The sequence below is a fragment of the Hippocampus comes genome, unplaced genomic scaffold (assembly GCF_001891065.2).
Source record: "Hippocampus comes isolate QL1 unplaced genomic scaffold, H_comes_QL1_v1.1 scaffold367, whole genome shotgun sequence".
NCBI lineage: Eukaryota > Metazoa > Chordata > Actinopteri > Syngnathiformes > Syngnathidae > Hippocampus > Hippocampus comes.
The window spans coordinates 311,112-328,428 of NW_017805741.1; the positions used below are offsets into that span (position 1 = coordinate 311,112).

Sequence of the window (17,317 nt, forward strand, 5' to 3'; positions counted from 1 at the left end):
CCTCCGCCTCCGTCGCCCTCACGCTCGCGACCTTCCACCTTTGTGCTCCCTTCGTTTTCGGAGGCGCCCGCCCTGCGACCCGTGTCCCTCCGGCCCACGCCCCCGGCCCCGCCCGCAGACCCGGAGCCTCCCCGCAGGGAGCTGAAAGGCATTTTAAAAAACATCCAGAATATCGCAGACATCGAGAAGTCGGTCGCCAACATGTTCAGCCAGATCGATCGGAAGCAGAACCCGCTCGTAAAGGTCACGAAGAACCGCGCGTCTGCCGACGCCGCGGACTCGCTCGACTCCTCGGACGTGTTAGCTGAAGGAGGAGCGGCGGAGGGAGAAGCAGGAGGGGAAGTGAACCCTTCGCCTCAACAGATTCAGCCAAACCCAAACATGAACTCCATCGTGGTTGAGCTCGAGAAACGATTCTCCCCTCAGTCCACGGTCCTCTAGCCTTGAGCCCTCGGACGCGCAAGCGCGCACGCTGGAATTCGGTTTGACGTTGCCATTCCGAATTGGATTGTCGGGCCGCTCTAACGCACAAGAGTAAACGAACCTCCAATCGGTGGAAAGGAAAATCGCGTGCTTCCGGACCCTAAGCAGCGCCGATATACTGGACAGTAATGATCAGATATCGCGGCGTGGCTTTCGAATGAAAAAAAAGTGAATCATGTCAAGAGAGCATTTATTTATGGATTTATGATGATGATGATGAATTTTTCAAATTATTACAGAGCTTCCCTTTCACCACAACTCACACCACCAGCCGGGGCTCATTATTTCTTCTCTTATTGCATCGCATGAAGTTCTTTTGTAAACTGCGCGCTCAATGGGCCTTCAGTGTCACGTATCAAAGCAAAAATCTCTCCAACTCAAGCGAAGCGATTGCTCAGGATCTCCCGGCGTTGCGCTGGGAGATTTGCGGAGGGAGATCTGCCGGTTACATGATAACCTTTGCTCGTGTTTTGCTACAAGTCGATAGACGCCGCATTGTTCCGTTGTTGATCTGATCGTAATCGTCATCTCATTGTATTTTATTTTATTTTATTTTATTTCTTGATTCCGATTTTTTGGTCCAATGCCCCATTGGCTTTTGCGGTTGAATTTTAGCCAAAGCGCAAGTGCATTTGAACACGCTTCTTTTGGGGGAAATCGTGACGGCATGAATGTGACCAATGTCCTTTTCCCTCGCATAGTTTGTGTTGTTCTCGCCACTCTCTTTCCAAAGGTAGATTTTCTGTCAAATTCTCTCATGTAGCGTCGGCGTTTTTCATCACAACCTGTTGGGATCGATTGCACGAGACGTCTCGGTCAATAAAACGGATGGACCTCAAGTCCGAGAAAATGGGAGCAATTATTATCAATGCAAACCGGTCGCGAAAACCAACTCGCCGCTTTCCACGGTCGCAGTTTGAGCAAGATTAGCGCTGCCCGGCCGCAAAAATGCGCTCGAATTGAATTGTTGTCATCGAAAAGTACCCGAGAGTTTCGCTAACTGTGGTCTGTATATTCACCATCACTTGGCGGAAACAACATGATCTTGAATGACAAGCGAATGCGAAAATTATCCAGTCACCCAAGATCCAATGAGGACATTTTCAACCGGCTCTCCGTCAGGCATTTTTGGTCTCCGTCAGAAGAGGCGTCCTTTTGATTCGAAACGTGATTGACAGGTGAACAGGCCAAAGAATGCCGTCTTTTGGGGCCATTGTCAGCTGCGTTTTGAAGAAACCAATCTCATGTTTGCCAAATGATGTTTCTGTCACACACACGCCCACACAACAAGTCAAGGTGGAAAGGATCTAAAAGAGTCAATCATTCCATGCGCGTTTGTGACAGAACACAGATTGTCTGCAGGGTTTTTGTCTCCAGAAGAACTCATCATGTGCCTGTCAGAGGAATGAGGGCACAAGGATAGACTCATCTTTGTGCAGACGGCCAAAGTGCTTGTTTTTGTTCAAAGCGGAGGATGACCCGCCAAGCACCTTTTAAAGCAGCCATTCATCTGTTTTATCACGCCTTCGTGGGCTCCCTGAGCCGGCGTGTCTATCTTTCTTGCGACCGGCTCACGCTCAACCGGGCGTCTTTTATTTTGCCATTGGCACCTTTACTTCAACACCTCATCCCATCTTTCTTGTTTTTAGCACCGAGCTTTTTTTTTTTTTCGTGGGCGTCATCAGCGAAGCGTCCCGTCGTGCGTCTGCGCTTCAAGAAAAACCGTCTCAAGTGCCGTCTTTTGGGGGTTTACGTGTACTTTACGTTTTGCGACGCAGCAGTAGTCCACCGTAGCAGCATCGTGATCATGTCAAGAAGGAATATACTATACGTTTTTGTTTTTTTTTCAAACCGATACTAGTCCAAGTACTCGTTAAGTGCTCAGCAATACTGAGCACTGATTCACTGATGTGTCAAAGCGCCGCCGTGTAGCGGCAACAACTGACAAGGAAGACTTACTGGAGGTCAAATGTGACTGCCCTCACTATCAATGCTTGGTATCGTCAGCCTTCATACGACCCGATATTTTTGGGGGGGAAGGAGAGGGGAAAAGAAAAAAAAAAAGCAGGCCTGGATCAGCAGGAACAGCCCCACACACACTGCGCATGTACTTCCATGCATTTTCAAATTTCAGCAAATGTCAAATGTCTGCCAGCGCGGCTTTGAATCGGAACGGAACGCGTCACGTCAAATGTGAAAGCCGGATTGACTTACGGCGCGTCTCTGCTCCTCTTCCTTTTTGTCCCCTCCGCCCCCGCACGTGTCGTCCCGCAGCCGCAGGTACGGACAACAGGAGGTAGGTGTCGGCTCGCCGTCCGCTCTCCGCCGTGGCATGGGGCTGCTCCTTGGCTTTCCTCGCTCGCATGCTGGGCTCTCTTTTCTGTTCGTTGATACTAAAAGAAAAAACAAAAAAAAGGCGATTGTCATCGCCTTTTCCAACGGCATGTTCCTCGTGTTCAAAGTCGACATGCGAGCACAAAGTTGTATTTTTAGACGCCACTCATTTTTGTGGCCGCCCAAAGTGAAAACGGTGACAAAGACGCGTCGAGTTTGGAGACACGACCGCGTGAGATTTTGTGAGCGAGCGCCGCACGTCCTCACTTCAGTTCTCATCCGCTGCTTCTTTTTCTCTTCCGGAAGTCACAACAACTCCTCCGACCTTCTCTCCTCAGACCTGAGGTACTCTCGCTCTCTTCTCTTTGACCTCTTGCTGACTCATTGTGGGAAGCGATTCGCGAGCGCGTCTGCCCGTGTGCGTCAACGTTGTATTAACGGCCCGTCCTTCTGCCAGGAGTTATCCATGGAGTCCGGCATCGATCCGGGTCAGGACTACTATACGCAAGAGTACTGCAACTATGATCGAGGGTCAGTAATCCCGTCCTTATTGTTCATTTCCTGGACAAATTTACGGTGTCCCTCAAGGTCCTACGCCAAGACCCTTCGTGTTCCCACAGTGTTCTCTTTTCTTAACATTTTTGTCATACCGTTGCTGATAATAAATGGAATGAATGCGTTTCCACAAATATTGACATCAGTGGAGCGCGCGCAAAATAATGAATGCCTCGCCTCAAATTGACACCCCATCCCCCACCGTTTGCTTTCAGTTTACAGCGGATGCTCCCTCACAGGCTCCTAGATCGCGTTTTTAAGCAACGACGGTAGTTTATGTGTGCCGCCCAGTCCAAAGTAAACTCAAACTAGTCGTCGAGGTATCGTGAAAAAGCGATATTGTCCAACAGCGTCCATGCGCACGCATGACTGTAAAAACCTTCTCCGGTCATCTTTTGCCGGATAAGCAAGGCCGGCGCGTTTTTCCATGTAGAAGAGAAGCTCACCAACTGCAAGGCTCGCTCGTTATTTCTTCAGCACACGTATGCGCGCTCGGAAGTCGGCGCAAAGCTAATTCGGTCTAGGTAGTGGAGCGACAGCGCTAATCGGGCGGCCTGCCATGGCAACACGCGCGCACATTCACAATAGGCCAGATGCTGCTGGCTCCCGGCAAAAGCCACCGGCTCATTTTCGAATGTGTACATAAACGGGAGCGGCAAAATTACAAGCCGCGACCCTGCGGGATTCGTATCTCATCGCCGTGTCTGTTGCATTTGTTCGGGTTCAAGCTTTGCCGGAAGACAAAGCACTCAACAAAGTTTCCGACAAACACAGAAGGCTGGGAAAGTTGTTGGCGAACAATGCGCAAAACAAACCCAACAAAGGGGTCACGTTTTCCCTCTGTGAGAATGCGGTCATTGGAGCTAACAAAATGCCCGCTGGCTTGGAAACGCTCCTCGTGCCATGAAATCGGGTTTTGTCGGCCGTCCACGGAGCATACTGCGATGCCGCCCCGCACGCCGCCGCGTTAAGTGGCTCGGGATCATCTTGGGTTTGTTACGCCGATTGCTCTTGTCTCCGCCTCTGATTGGCTCGGTTCCGGCAAAACAAAACACAAACATGTTCCTTGGCTTTGTTTCGGCACAAATCCAGAACATCCGCCGTCTTTGCGTTCGGCTTCTCTTTGAAGCCGCTTTCGTGTGCGTCTCCAGCTACGACCTTCCTCGGTACGGCAGTCGACGAAAGCTGATCTCGCCCTCCGGCCTCTATGATGAATACGGAGAGGTTGTCGTCGATGACGACGGCAGCTACTACTACAGCCCGCAGGTATCCGATGCGGAGGTAAGCACGGCACAGCAGGCCAGAACCGAATAGCGGCTCAAGTGGACTCGATTGTCTCTTAATTAGGAGCATTCTGTCAATTTACGTGGAAATGTGCCCGCTCCCGCTTCCTGTTTAAAAAGGATGCTGAGTCTATGCGACTAACAATACAAGAGCGCCACCTAAGGCTTAGCCTGTTTCTTAAAGTCTAGTTGAGGTCCTTTGCTGCCTAAAAAAAAAAAAAAATGTCTGCATGACTGCATGATTCGGACTGTTGCTTTCCTCCTCTAAAATATTTGCTCTGTTTTTTGGGACGATGCCTCCATGACAGCGGGTTCGAAGACAATTTCAAGGAGGCATATTAGCACCCCAGCATCACTACCGCTGGACTCGTCCCCGGCCTCCAAACGTCGCCGCAAAAACAAATCCGACGCCCCTCGCGACTGACAAAACGCAAGCGCCCGAAGATGGCTTCGAGCCGGCGAATTTGGGCCCCGCGGCCAAGCTGAAGGCTCTCGTGAGCTCGCTGCTGCCCTCCGGTCAAGCGGATGGGCGGCCCCCGGGCATCCACCTGCCGTGGAACAAGGCCAGAATCCAACCGCTGGAGGGTGAAGGTCGAGGGGGGTTGGAGGAAAGAGAGGGAGGGGCTGCGGGAAAGGAGTTGGACAGAGGGGGTCCGGCCGAGAGAAATAACGCCGCCGCGAGAAGACGGGAAGAAAATGAAAGGATTCAAATATGGAGGATGAAGGACGGCCGAGAGGGATCCAGGCCGGAGCGCTGGGGGGAGCTTCCCGGTTTGGTCCCTAATGGCGGTCTTGTCATCAACAGGAGTTATCGGCGGGGGTCCGCCGAGGCTGTCCGGTCCCCGCGGAAACAAAAGCCCAATGATGCCCTCGGTCTTATCTCCCCCAACAGAAAGCTGCGAGGCCCCGCCGCAGCGGGGGCTCAAGTGCGGCGCAAAGGCGGAGATAGAGGAGGCGGGAGGGTGAGGGGGACGGATCACTCGGTCGGCGAGACGAGCGTCTCTGCGGCCGTGTCGGGTGGAAGCAGAGCGGCGGAGTGGGGGAGGCGGCGGGGGCAAACTCGCAATTGGGCGACTCCGACCTTCCCGGCTCGAGCACTTCGACTGAGCGCGAAGAGACCGAGTCGGACACGGAGACCCGGTCAAAGAGCGGCGGCCGGGACGGGCAAGGGGACTCTGAGAGGGAGTCGCCGTCAGAGAGCGATGGGCGAGAAGACGCCGGTGGTCCGAGAGCCGCATCGGCAAGAAAAGTACCGGAGGGTCCCAAGATACGAGGCGGAGCCGGCGAACGTCAGAAGAACGAGGCGGAAGGCCCGGGACGCGCTTCTGCTTTGAAAGCGAAAACACATGGAGACCTCGCCAATGAAGACCAAAAGGAGCGCTCACCGGCGCAGACCGGCGAGCTCTCGGACGCCTTGCCGCCCATTATGGAGGACACCGAGGAGGAGACGAGCGCCTAGAGAGCGCTTCGTCAGCAGGACTTTGGCCCAAGCGCACCCGCTCCGCTTCTTTGCCATGACGTAAGATTTGGAGTGTGCTGCCGTGATCTGCGTGCAATGACGCCACCGTTGTTTTGCTTTCTCGGTGTGGCTTTGACGCGTGTCACAGAGTCCTCTTATCGTAAAAAAAAAAAAAAAAAAAAAGCCAAGCGGTTCAGTATCAGCACTGACCTGACTCGTGATTCTCCTGCGCCTGTTGCTTCTTGGTGAAAAAGTCGTTTTTCGGTACTCCCGGTGTTGGGAACCTCTTTTCGGAGCAGCCTCGCTCTTTCCTTGCTCCAACTCCCAGCAGGCCTTCTGTGTCACCTTCTTTCCTGACCTGGAAAGTCAATCACTTTCCAGTGCGCCCAAAAGTCGCCAAGGTCCACTGACTTGCGTTTGTGTCCATTTCGCAGCACGGCAGCCGAAAGCGTCGGATCAAGCTCGTGTTGGACCGCGAGTACGAGACCAGTTCCACCGGAGACGACAGCGCTCCGGAACCCCAACGCGGCCGCTCCGCCGCCACGTTTAACCACGCCGACGTCAACGGCGGCCTCTACGTGGCCCAGAACGGCTCCGTGGTGCGCACGCGCAGGCCCCCGTCGCCCGCCTTCAGCTCACGGCTGGCCAAGCATTTCAAAAAAGTGGACAAAATGGCGGCCACGCCGGAGGAGAAATTGCCCCTGAACAGCGCCGGACCCGCGGCGGTCGGCGTCATCAAAAGCCTGCGCGCCTACGAGAGTTCGGGGCCAGCCGGCCCCGCGAGCCCTTCGTTCGCCAACTCCGACATCCATAAGACAGTCAACGTGTTCGACACGCGACAATCCAGCATTTCTTCAGGCTGCGCCAGCACGGGGCAGCCCTCCTACGCGGACGGGGGGACGGACGGGGGACTACGGAACGGGACGAGCGATGACAGAGAACCGGGAGAGGGCGAGAGAGAGTCCCGAGCGGACGGCAGTCACGGCGAGGGAGACCGAGGCCCGGTCATGAGGGATGTTCCCGGGTGTCCCAGTGAGAGGACGCAGTCGGACGAGGACGAGCTGTGGATGGGGCCCTGGAACAACCTTCACATCCCCATGACCAAACTGTGACTGACATCCAGAACAACAACAACAACAACAACAATCTTGAGTCAATCTTCGATGGGCGCTCAATGGCCATTGATCAAAAAAAGCAAAGCAGCATGTCAGACTTGCATAGTGCACTTCATTTTTATGTCACTTTCAGCCGAAGAAGTCATCAAACGTCGCCTTCAATTTCAGTATCCCAGCTCATCTTGCAAACTGTCTTTGCATCGACTTGTGACGTCGCTACGGCCTTTTCGTCAAGCCGCTTTGTCAACATTAAAATGTCATCCGATGTGCGTCCGTTTCCTTTTTCTGGAGCTGAATGGATGAGACGCGTTGTAATTCGCGAGCGAGATGACGGCAATGGCAGCCTTTAGCAAGGAAGCTCCGACTTTGCTCTCCCGAGCGACTTCTTCCAGCTCGCAGAGATTTTTCGTCACATTAGCCCGATAGCGTTTCACGATGAAGCGTGAGGTGGACTTGACGAAGTCAAGTGACACGCCAAGTTAGCGGCACACTTGACACGCCAAGTTAGCGGCGCGTGAAAAAAGTTCGCCGGGTGGTTTTTGAACATGAACACGAGCTGAGTGAGCGGCCACTGTTTTAGAATCAGTTATCCGAACGCCTCTTCCTTTCACCATATTCAGCCTGGGTGGCAACACTTTTGTTTGCACGTCATTGCAAATACCATATCCGTAAATACGTTTTCGTAGCTTCCCGTCAAGTAACACGACAGTCAGCCGATATTAAAGACTAGCAAACAAAGTCATGTCCATAAACTTGAGACAGAACAACGACAAACGTGAAAAAAGTTTGCCGGGTTGCTTTTTGAACATGAACACGAGCTGAGTGAGCGGCCACAGTTTTAGAATCAGTTATCCGAACGCCTCTCGCTTTCACCATATTCAGCCTGGGTGGCAACACTTGCTTACACGTCATTGCAAACACCAGATCCGTAAATGCGTTTTCTTAGCTTCCCGTCAAGTAACGCGACAGTCAGCCGATATTAAAGACTAGCAAACAAAGTCATGTCCATAAACTTGAGACAGAACAACGACAAAGAAAAAAGCGTTACCTTGCAGCTGAGCAAAGCGGTGCATCGCTGTCCTGGACACGGTGTGGGGGGGGGGGGGCGACGGTTGAAATCCCAGTCACAAACGATGACATCCCAATGGCAAAAATCTTGAACTTAATCCCAAAGCAGCGCGTGTATGTTATCCGGGACCGCATCCAGGTAAAAACAACAGGGAAGCACCCGGAAGGGCATTCGGTGTGCACAGCGGCATAGTGCCAAACAACAACACCTGACGTGACGTGCACCTCATTAGCCTGGAAAATCTGACTGCAGTGTCAATTTTCCACCAATAGAGGGCGCTAATTGACCTTGAAAAGGTGGTTTCGCTGGAGCTCAAGACCTGCCTGCGCCTTTGTTGACCTACTACAACGATTAAAAGGTATGACCGTCGAGTGAACACAATTTTGACAATGCTGTGAAAGTTATCTTACGTGTAAATATGTTTTATACATGTATAGATATTATTTACAGATGGGCGTTTTGGAATTGGGATCTACCTTATATCCCATCCATCCATTTTCCGATCCGCTTTATCCTCACAAGGGTCACGGTTGGGGGCGGGGTGAGCCTATCCCAGTCGTCTTCGGGCAGTCGGCGGGGGACACCCTGAACCGGTTGCCAGCCAATCGCAGGACAAATCTATATCCACAAATTGAATAAAAGGTACACAGAGGGAATGTGTTTTTTTGTCACTTCATACAACAGAATTAACGGGAATAATTACTGCTCTGAGATGGATTGAAGTCAAAGTGCCCACATCAGTTCTATGTGCTGATGTAGTGGCCGTGTTCATCAGCTTGGAATCGAGAAATTCATGAAGACTTGATATTTTTTTTTGAAATCGCAGGATACCGGAACGACGGTTGACTTTTGTTGGATCCCAGTTCGATTCAATGCATCGCAATACAAATTGCATTGGGGGAAATGGGAAGCCAAAGCCCAAATCAAATCTGAAATTGCTCTTTTTTGGGGCTAAGCGCAACGCTAAAAAGTTGGCCATTGAGCTTATGAACATGAACACAGGCGTATCCAATATACAGCACAGTTACCATTTTGTAGTTTTATTGTGATTCCACGATGCAACAAATCCACAAACATTGATCCAATGAAAAATTCAAGTCAGAAGACAACCTTTGCTGCCATCATGGTCAACGCTCACGTGCGTCTTTGTGGAAACGACCACTTACAAAGTCAACAAATTGTCAGTGGAGCTATGTCGCATGAGTGAACACCGAAATATTCGAAACTCACAGTGTTACTTTTGTTCAGCTAGTAGACTTATGAAAGAAAAACAAATTGAAACTCCAGAACAACTGAAGGGATGAATCGTCGACTTTTCAGATGAATGAAAAATGTGTCACAATTTACACCGTCAATAAAGAATCTCTTTTTTTCGATGCATTAAATTAAAAACAACACCACAACCACCAAAGAACAGTTCATTGCCAACCAGGGCTTGAAATGTCAAATAAATAACATCTGTCTCAAACATTAAAATACATCATAATAATAATAATACATCCTGTGGGGAAGAGAGAGCTGAAAAAAAAACATAAGACAGAATCCCTTCCTCTTTCATGAATAAAATGTGTCGAAAAAAAAAAAAAAAATTAAAAAAAAAAAGGCAAAATTAGAAATGGGCCCTTGACTATATGAACCTAACTATATTAATTCTTTGTGTCTATTCTCGAGTGGATGAAATCAGAAATAAATCTAAAACTCTCTTTTGAGGAATAAAAAGGTTGGAAGTTGGAATGTGAATGACTGCCGAACAACCCCTCAAAGTAAAAAAGTGGACAAAGAGACGACAGCGCTTGTCTGCCATGAAAGCATTTAGTGTTGTTATATCGTAGTGTATTCTTTTTTTTTCTCGGAAGAAAGACCCTTGAACAAAGCATCCAAAATGTGACATTTCTCCAGATCAAAAAGACTCATGTGGCCCCACACGTGTTGAAAAGTCGCTGATTATATGACAAACATACTCTTCATCACAATCAGTTCAAACTGAAAAGGGAAACCTCGTCAAGTCAAGCCAAACAAAACGTTTGAGGTTTGGGGGCCCAAATCAAACTTTTCACCTGGGCTGAAATCCAAAGAAATAAATCGGGATGATCTGTTTGTTGTTGTTTGGACCATTCCATCACTTTCAAGCCTCGGAAAAACAACTCCCAAAAATGCTCAGAAATAAAGCCGTCGTGCAAATCTTTGATGCTGCAGTTCTCTCAAGAACTAGCCCTAAAATTGACCGGACATATTTATACTATATTACTTTTTAAATACTTCTTATGATTGTTTTTTTTTTCTCCTGCCGGTAAAGTCCACAAGAAATAAGCTTCAGAGCACATGCCCACGAAATTAGGGAGAAAAATAAAGTCGAAAAACTAAAGAACAAGTGCAACATTTTGAGGGCAAACAAACATTCATAGCGAATGAGTCCGCTTGTCAGTAAGTGTCAAAAATATTCATTGAAAGGACCACCTTGAATGCTGATGATTAGGTTCCGCGTCCCGCTTGAACCTTTAAATGCGCATTTCTTGGACACGTTTTGCCCGCCCAAAATCGCCGACACAGTAAGACAGGAAGTAAAGAAGCCAGCTCGTCTCCAAACTTTGCGTCGGCTTCTCGCGGGCGCGGCCTCCGTGGCGCTGACCCATCCCCGAACGTCCTGGACACAAAGCCGCCGCCGCGGCCGGGTCCAGCTCTGCGGCGCGCTCCTTCAAAGCGAGCGAGAAAACAGGGCCGCAAGGATGTCACCTCCGCGACAATTTCCCTCATTTGTGGACCTTCCAGTTCTGAAGGATGTGAAGCTTCCACGCCGCCGCCGGGCAGAGGGAGGAGGCGGGGATGACGTCAGGACTCTGCTGCCCTCTGTTGGATGAGTAGGACCAGGCCTGCGGGCGACATCCCCGCCCGCCGACGACCCCTCCCTCTGTCTTCCGCGTCTTCGGCCCCGCGCTCGCGTACCCTGCAAAGGTGACAGTTGTTGACCGCCGATGTCATCGAGGTTCGACGGGTCGGTTAGAGTGGCGGATAAACACTGCATGGCACGGTCATTGATCAACCCTTCCATACTGCTCATTTTCCACGCACGCATGACACGGAGAGGATCCGGGGTGGTCACACGGACAGTTCTCGGGACTTTTTCGAGTTTCCTCGTGACCACTGTTCGATAAAAAAACATTTTTAAAAAACCCGACAGCTTCAAGATCGGTAAATCGAAATCTGAATCCATTTCAGCATGGCAAACTGTGCGGCACTTGACCAAAAATAACGAACCTCCCTGTATTTTGGATTGGGAAAAAAAGTCACGACGTTTCAGAGTACAACGTCCAACGTGAGCCGAACGGTATGTAAGGGCGATGACCTTCCTCCCCACAGCACGCCACTCGGGCCAAGGGAAGGCTGTTTGTTAGGCAACAATGCGGTACGATACCTCCGATGCGCTCCCCATGCACGGAGCAGAAGCGCGAGGCTCACTCGTGCAGCTCGCCGAGCGCCACGCAGCATGCAGCCCTCTCGTCCTTACTGTGGGCGGCGCCGTCCACCGCCGCGCCCGTCGGCGCGCCGCGACTGCGGCTCGTCAATTTCTTCAGCTCGCTGGCCAGCGACATCACCTTCCTTTTGTCCTCGCGCACCACCTGCACCGGCGTACATAGACAAGACGGTTATTCATCGCGCTCCGGCGGTCGGCCGATTCCAACCTGCGAGGGCACACTGTACGTGCGCCGTGTTGGTCCGAGGAGAAACGGAGCGACACTACCTGCTCTTTCAGCTTGAGAATGAATTTTCCGGCGCCCCTCCAATGACTTTGCGCGCGATAGACGCACTCCTGATCCGGAAGCACGCGCTGGACATGCTTGGCGGCGGACGACTTCTTGGAGCAGGCGTCCTTGGTCACCTCCTCCATGAGGACGTAGTCGCCGGGGTTGGGGTTGGACAGGATGCTGCACGAGTATTTGGCCTTGGACAGCGTCTGGTGGGGGCGTGCGGGACGGGGGGGCTTTAGAACAGAACGTTCCGCAAAGCAAACTTGGTGTCTTCCTCCTAACCTGCTGGATGATGTCCTGGGCGGAGCTGCTGCGCGGGGCCTTGATGACGGTGTGAGGCTGCTCCGGGGACACCTCGTGCACCTGGACTAAAAACATGTCCTCCTCCGCGACGCCTTCCCCTCCTTGTCCTCCTCTTCCCCCACCAACAGTGAACACTTCCTCCTCACCCTCTGCCGCCGCGTTCTTGTCATTTAGATTCTAACAGCAGAACACAGATCGCATCAGAACCTGCTCGGGAGCACCGGACACTTTGTTCGGTACGCCTGCATGATGAAATCCCATCCAAAATGCCCTTTCAAATCAAAGACAGTTTTTTTTTTAACTGATGCGCAGCATCATCAGACACGCAGCCTTCCCGCAAACGAGCAAGCAGAAATAGCGGGGCTGATTTGCGCGCGTACCTCCTCTCTGGTCCGGAGAGAGATCCGCCTCACGTGGCCGTCTTCGGCGTCCCAGCCCGAGACCATCCGGAGCAGCGCCTCGTCGGGCGCCAGCGGGCGACGCCGAGCGCAGCCGCGCTCCTTGGACAGGGGGAGCGTCTCCTCGCACAGGAAGTAGTCGGCGAGATTCCCCTCGGAGGTCACGATCTAGGAGGAAGGGGGGTCGGATGGCAGTCCGAGGTCAACTGAAATGATGTCAAAAGGCGCTCGCTTTCATTTAAACGTCATCTGCCGCCGACCGTGTCTAGCAGCTGTTTGCTGGTGGTGTGCTCCGTGATTGAGAACACGGTGAAAGGTTCCGGACCAGGAGCTCCGTGCACCGTCACTCTGTGCTGTTGCGACGCGTTCTTCTCCTCGGGGTCGAACGGCTGACGGAACAACACAACGAATTGCCCGTGAATGTGAACGCAGCGGGGAGATGGGATCCCCCCCCCCTCCCCTGGAGACAAAAACGGCTGCATCTCACCTGGGACGAAGAACCCGTGCCGCCCGTTGGACTTTCTTGGACTCGTTTGCTGTAGATGAACAAACTCGACACTTCCATGGGCTCGTTGCGTTGCGTTCTCAGCTGCACGTGTCGATAACCTGAAAGGCGGCCGGCAAGCGCGGTCAGAGGACAGAAGGTGAGGTGGCGGGCGCGCGAGTCCAACTCGCTCCCGACCTGGTCTGAGGGCCCTGAGGGGCAGCGTCCTCTGAGCGGTGGTCTGCGAGCTGTTGTTCTCCACCACGGCCAAGCGCAGGAAGCACAGCTCCTCCAAGTGCACGCTGAAGTGGAAGCGCTCGCTCCACATGGGGTTGAGCGCGTTGCGGTGGATGGGCTTGGTGCGGAAGTGGCAGCTGTCGCCCGGCGCGCCCAGGACGTCCACCTCCACGCAGGGGCTGCCCGAGCCGTTGGCCGGACACACGTTCTGGCCGGACACGATCTTGGGGAGGGGGAAGGAAGAGCCCGTGATCAACGGACATTTTTACGTACACGCGTACGTGTACTGTACATATACACGCACGCGTTAAAAGTTTTTTAAATGATAGCTCGCCATATCGTTGACATTTGTTTTTCAATTCAAAATCGAATGAGGCCAAACATGACCAATTTGTTACACTGAACAGGCTCATTCAAAAACTTGATGAGGCTCTGGTACCGCTCACTATTGGACCGCTGAAGTCATCCTGTTTACTTTCACGGCTGTCAAATGGCGAAATGAACGGCGCACCTCATCGTCAAGCTGTCCAAACACACCGAAACAAAGCCGACCGGAGCACTTTGAAGGCGCCGGTGCGTCATAGGCGGTTGACCGAACGCGTACGTCGACGTCGGCGAAAACGCGCCCCTCGTACGCGCTCACCGTGAGGGAGTAGACGGCCGGGCCGCTTCCGTCCGCGTCTCTCTCCGCGGGGCAGCCGTGCTGGGAGAGAGGGCAGCTGGGCTCCCGCAGCGCGGCCGGCTTCAGGACGTAGCCGCAGCCGCCGTTGGCCTCGAACAGCGCCGCGTTCAAATGCATGGGCAGGTCTGCGGCCAAAGGAGAACGACTTTAGTCGCCGCCATTTGTCCGCACGCGACGTTTCCTCCTCGTCTTTTGCCCACCGTCCGTCTGGTAGTTGAGCGCCACCAGCTGGATGCCGTGCAGCCAGTAGAGGAGCGGATTGGGGTTGGCCGAGTCGATGCGGGTGGCCGCCGGGTAGGTCCGCAGGAGCTGGCACGCCGTGTGCCGGATGAGCTTCCGCGAGTAGCGCCGGCACAGGCGCTTGGCGGCGTTCTCGTTGACCGAGGAGATGTGGTAGCACTTTGGCGTGCGGATGATGGCGCTGAGTGAGGTCGGCGGCGTCTGCTGCTGCTCGTCCCAGCTCAGACGCTCGGCGCTGCCTAGAGGTGAAAAACCAAAAACGGATACCAGCTGCTCTCGCCCGGCACATTTCTGTGGCCTTTTGACTATTCATCATTTGAAGGAACATCGCTGGCGGAACGCAATGCTTGTTTTCTGTTGGCACGTCAATGGCCTTTTAACACTGACGTTCGCATTAGCGCCGGCGATGTTTCTAAAACGAAACGGGTCTCGGATCGAAAGCTCGCCTCCAAAGGGCGCGATTCTTTTTGTGGACCTACTTTTCCCGGGCGCGCGGCTCTGCGTCGAGACCTCCCCCGTCGGGCCGGGGCGCGGCGGAGCCGTAGCGAATATGGACTTCCTGCTCTTGCCGCGGTCCTTCCCCCTGGCCGAACCGGATGGAGACAGCGTGGACAAGCCTGCGTGGGGTCCCGCAAATCAGGAAGATCATCCAAAAATAATTACCTTGCCTATTTCTAATGAGAAACTGCTATGGAAAAAACAACATCATTAGCCCCACTCGGTTAAAAATGGTCCTTTCAACTTGGCCTGCGCACTTCGTAAAAGGTTACGAGGGGGGGCGGGGGGCGGCCAGCCGCTCACTGTCGCTGGTCTCCGTCTGAGCTCGGGTCAACAAAATAAAAGAGCGGCGGGAAACACGAGACTCGCTTTATGAGGGCGACGAAGAGAGCCGTTGAGGGAGCACAGAGGCAAGAAGAAGCAGGAGACATTTCGGGGCAGATAAACGATGGCGAGGAATCAAGTTGTTGAATTTATGAGCACATCAGCAGGAAGTTCAAGCTGAACAACCGCGCTGTCCAAACTCATAAGGGGGAGGAAAGGGATTCATCATCTTAGTGGATGCGGACTACGGGAGAGGAGTGCCGTGTGACACGTGGATATTGATTGTTGAAGTTATTCAATGGGGGGGGAAAAAAGAGAGAGCGAGCGAGAGGGGAGCGGTGTGCCTCGGCATCGAAGAAAGGGGAAAAGTCTGCTCACCTGGGAATTTGACGGCTTGGCAGTAGATGACGAGGTCCGACAGCTCCTGTGCGATTTGCCGACTCTCCTTCTTGTTCTGAGGGAGGTAGAACTCCTCGCCCAGCTCCATGTCAAACACCTGTCGGCGCAGGCAGGAAGATCAGGGCCGGACTTATCAGGAGCAATACAAAGGCGAGGTTGGGGTTTGGGGTGGGGGGGATGAACTCTTTCAATGCTAGCCATCAAAAAAGAAAGAAATAAAATAACCCTTCTGAGCATTCTGCCTGATCTTTCAAGGCTCACCAAAATTGTGTTTTTGGACCATTTATTTGACCGTGTTTTTCGACAACGGCGCCCAAAAAGTTGATGAAGAGTTCTACGATTTGAAGTCGTCGTTTTAATTCACATGCTTGAAAAGGCATGAAAAACGCCAAAGCTAACGTGATCGTTTGGACTGCCTCCTCTTCCCTTCTCATGCAGTGGACTATTTCAATGTCAAGGAAACAACTGTATCGACATGTTTGGAGGGAAACGGTGCAAAGTTGCTTCCGATTCATTCCGTTGATTTTAGGTCTCAGTGCGCGCGCATCGGCGACGTCGACAACAAAGAGAAGCTCTTCTCATTTGCGGACCTCAAACGGGCACAACCGCACCAGGGTGCGTCCCCTGGCCGAGTGACGCTGAAGTGCGCTGACCTTTCCTTTACTGGGCGTGCCGCCGTCAGCCTTCTTCATACGCTTGGGCACTTCGTCCGCAGGCTGCTCCTCTTTGTCCGCCGAGCTCTTCCCTTCTGATTTTTCCTCCAGCAGGTTATCTGTGAACACAAGCCATATTCTTTTTTTTTTTTCCCTAGTAAACGGCCAATAGCCAATGTTGACGACGCTAACTGGGCAAGATCTGGATGGCGCAAAGCTCACAAGTGCAGCAAAATCACACGGACTCAAATAACGGCTTTCTGTTTCGGTCCAAGGATTCAAGCCAGACCCATTCTTCACACGTCGTAACGGATGGGAACGATCAAAACGAACACGCGTTTCTGGGATTTCCTCATCTGCTCCAGAGAGCCCTTTTATCCAGTGGCCCTTGCTCACTCCTCGTCGGAGGAGCTAACACTCAACTGACATTGTACCCTGCTATGATGCCACGCGACGAACATCAAGCCCACACGATGGAACAGGGCCACGCTACGAGGTGTACGTTTCATGAAAAAAATCAAGTGAGCGACAGGATTTGGCGACTGGGAAACAAGATGGGAAGGGACGGTGGGAGGGGGAGAGCGTGGCATCAGGAGAGAGTTAGTGCTGAGAGTGGGATCGGGTAGTTTCCCCCGGTCCGCTCTTTAGCGTGGGGGCAGCGGAGGGCCTGAGAAACCAGATGGTTTTGTTTTGTTTCCCCGATGAGTCGAGGTCACAGACAAAAACGGTGCACAGAGGGTAGCAAGAAGGGAGGTGGATGTGTTTGTGGAAAAAGAAGAAAGCATCCAGACAATGTAACTCTTGGAAAAAGAAAAGAAAAAAAAAGTTTGGACTGGAAAGCACAGGAAACGTTTTTCTTTTCACCTCTATTGAGTCATAAGTTGCATGTCATTCGTAGTTTTTTTTTTTTTCCCCCCCCTCTTTTGGAGGTCGGGGTGGAGGAAGTGAATGCAGTGAGGCAGGCAAACACACACAGCACACACAACTACGGTATAAATCACAATGACGTCATGTACACGCGAGCCGATAAGGATGCACGTACAAAATGCGATCCC

General features: G+C 52.4%; 2 protein-coding genes across 11 annotated transcripts in view; one reads left to right on the plus strand and one right to left on the minus strand.

The window, feature by feature from the left end:
- LOC109523889 (protocadherin-15-like) overlaps positions 1-7,498 on the plus strand; it is a 40,034-nt gene extending 32,536 nt beyond the window's left edge. For 6 of the 7 annotated variants that reach the window (XM_019883333.1, XM_019883332.1, XM_019883334.1 and 3 more), the window contains 5 exons: positions 2,758-2,779; positions 3,124-3,162; positions 3,275-3,348; positions 4,524-4,653; positions 6,549-7,498. In XM_019883333.1, the coding sequence (XP_019738892.1) occupies positions 2,758-2,779; positions 3,124-3,162; positions 3,275-3,348; positions 4,524-4,653; positions 6,549-7,226 (943 nt within the window). In that variant the 3' untranslated portion in view covers positions 7,227-7,498. The remainder of the gene's footprint in view (positions 1-2,757; positions 2,780-3,123; positions 3,163-3,274; positions 3,349-4,523; positions 4,654-6,548) is intronic. The other variant, XM_019883337.1, reaches the window with a different exon arrangement.
- Positions 7,499-10,161: 2,663 nt separating this feature from the next.
- Positions 10,162-17,317, minus strand: part of plce1 (phospholipase C, epsilon 1) — a 40,494-nt gene continuing 33,338 nt past the window's right edge. For 2 of the 4 annotated variants that reach the window (XM_019883331.1, XM_019883330.1), the window contains 11 exons: positions 14,868-15,005; positions 14,349-14,627; positions 14,110-14,273; positions 13,428-13,689; positions 13,233-13,351; positions 13,006-13,134; positions 12,728-12,913; positions 12,327-12,524; positions 12,038-12,250; positions 11,711-11,915; positions 11,138-11,242 (listed from right to left, as the gene is read on the minus strand). In XM_019883331.1, the coding sequence (XP_019738890.1) occupies positions 11,751-11,915; positions 12,038-12,250; positions 12,327-12,524; positions 12,728-12,913; positions 13,006-13,134; positions 13,233-13,351; positions 13,428-13,689; positions 14,110-14,273; positions 14,349-14,627; positions 14,868-15,005 (1,853 nt within the window). In that variant the 3' untranslated portion in view covers positions 11,138-11,242; positions 11,711-11,750. Of the gene's footprint in view, positions 11,243-11,710; positions 11,916-12,037; positions 12,251-12,326; positions 12,525-12,727; positions 12,914-12,996; positions 13,135-13,232; positions 13,352-13,427; positions 13,690-14,109; positions 14,274-14,348; positions 14,628-14,867; positions 15,006-17,317 lie in introns of all 4 variants that reach the window. The other 2 variants (XM_019883327.1, XM_019883328.1) reach the window with 2 other exon arrangements.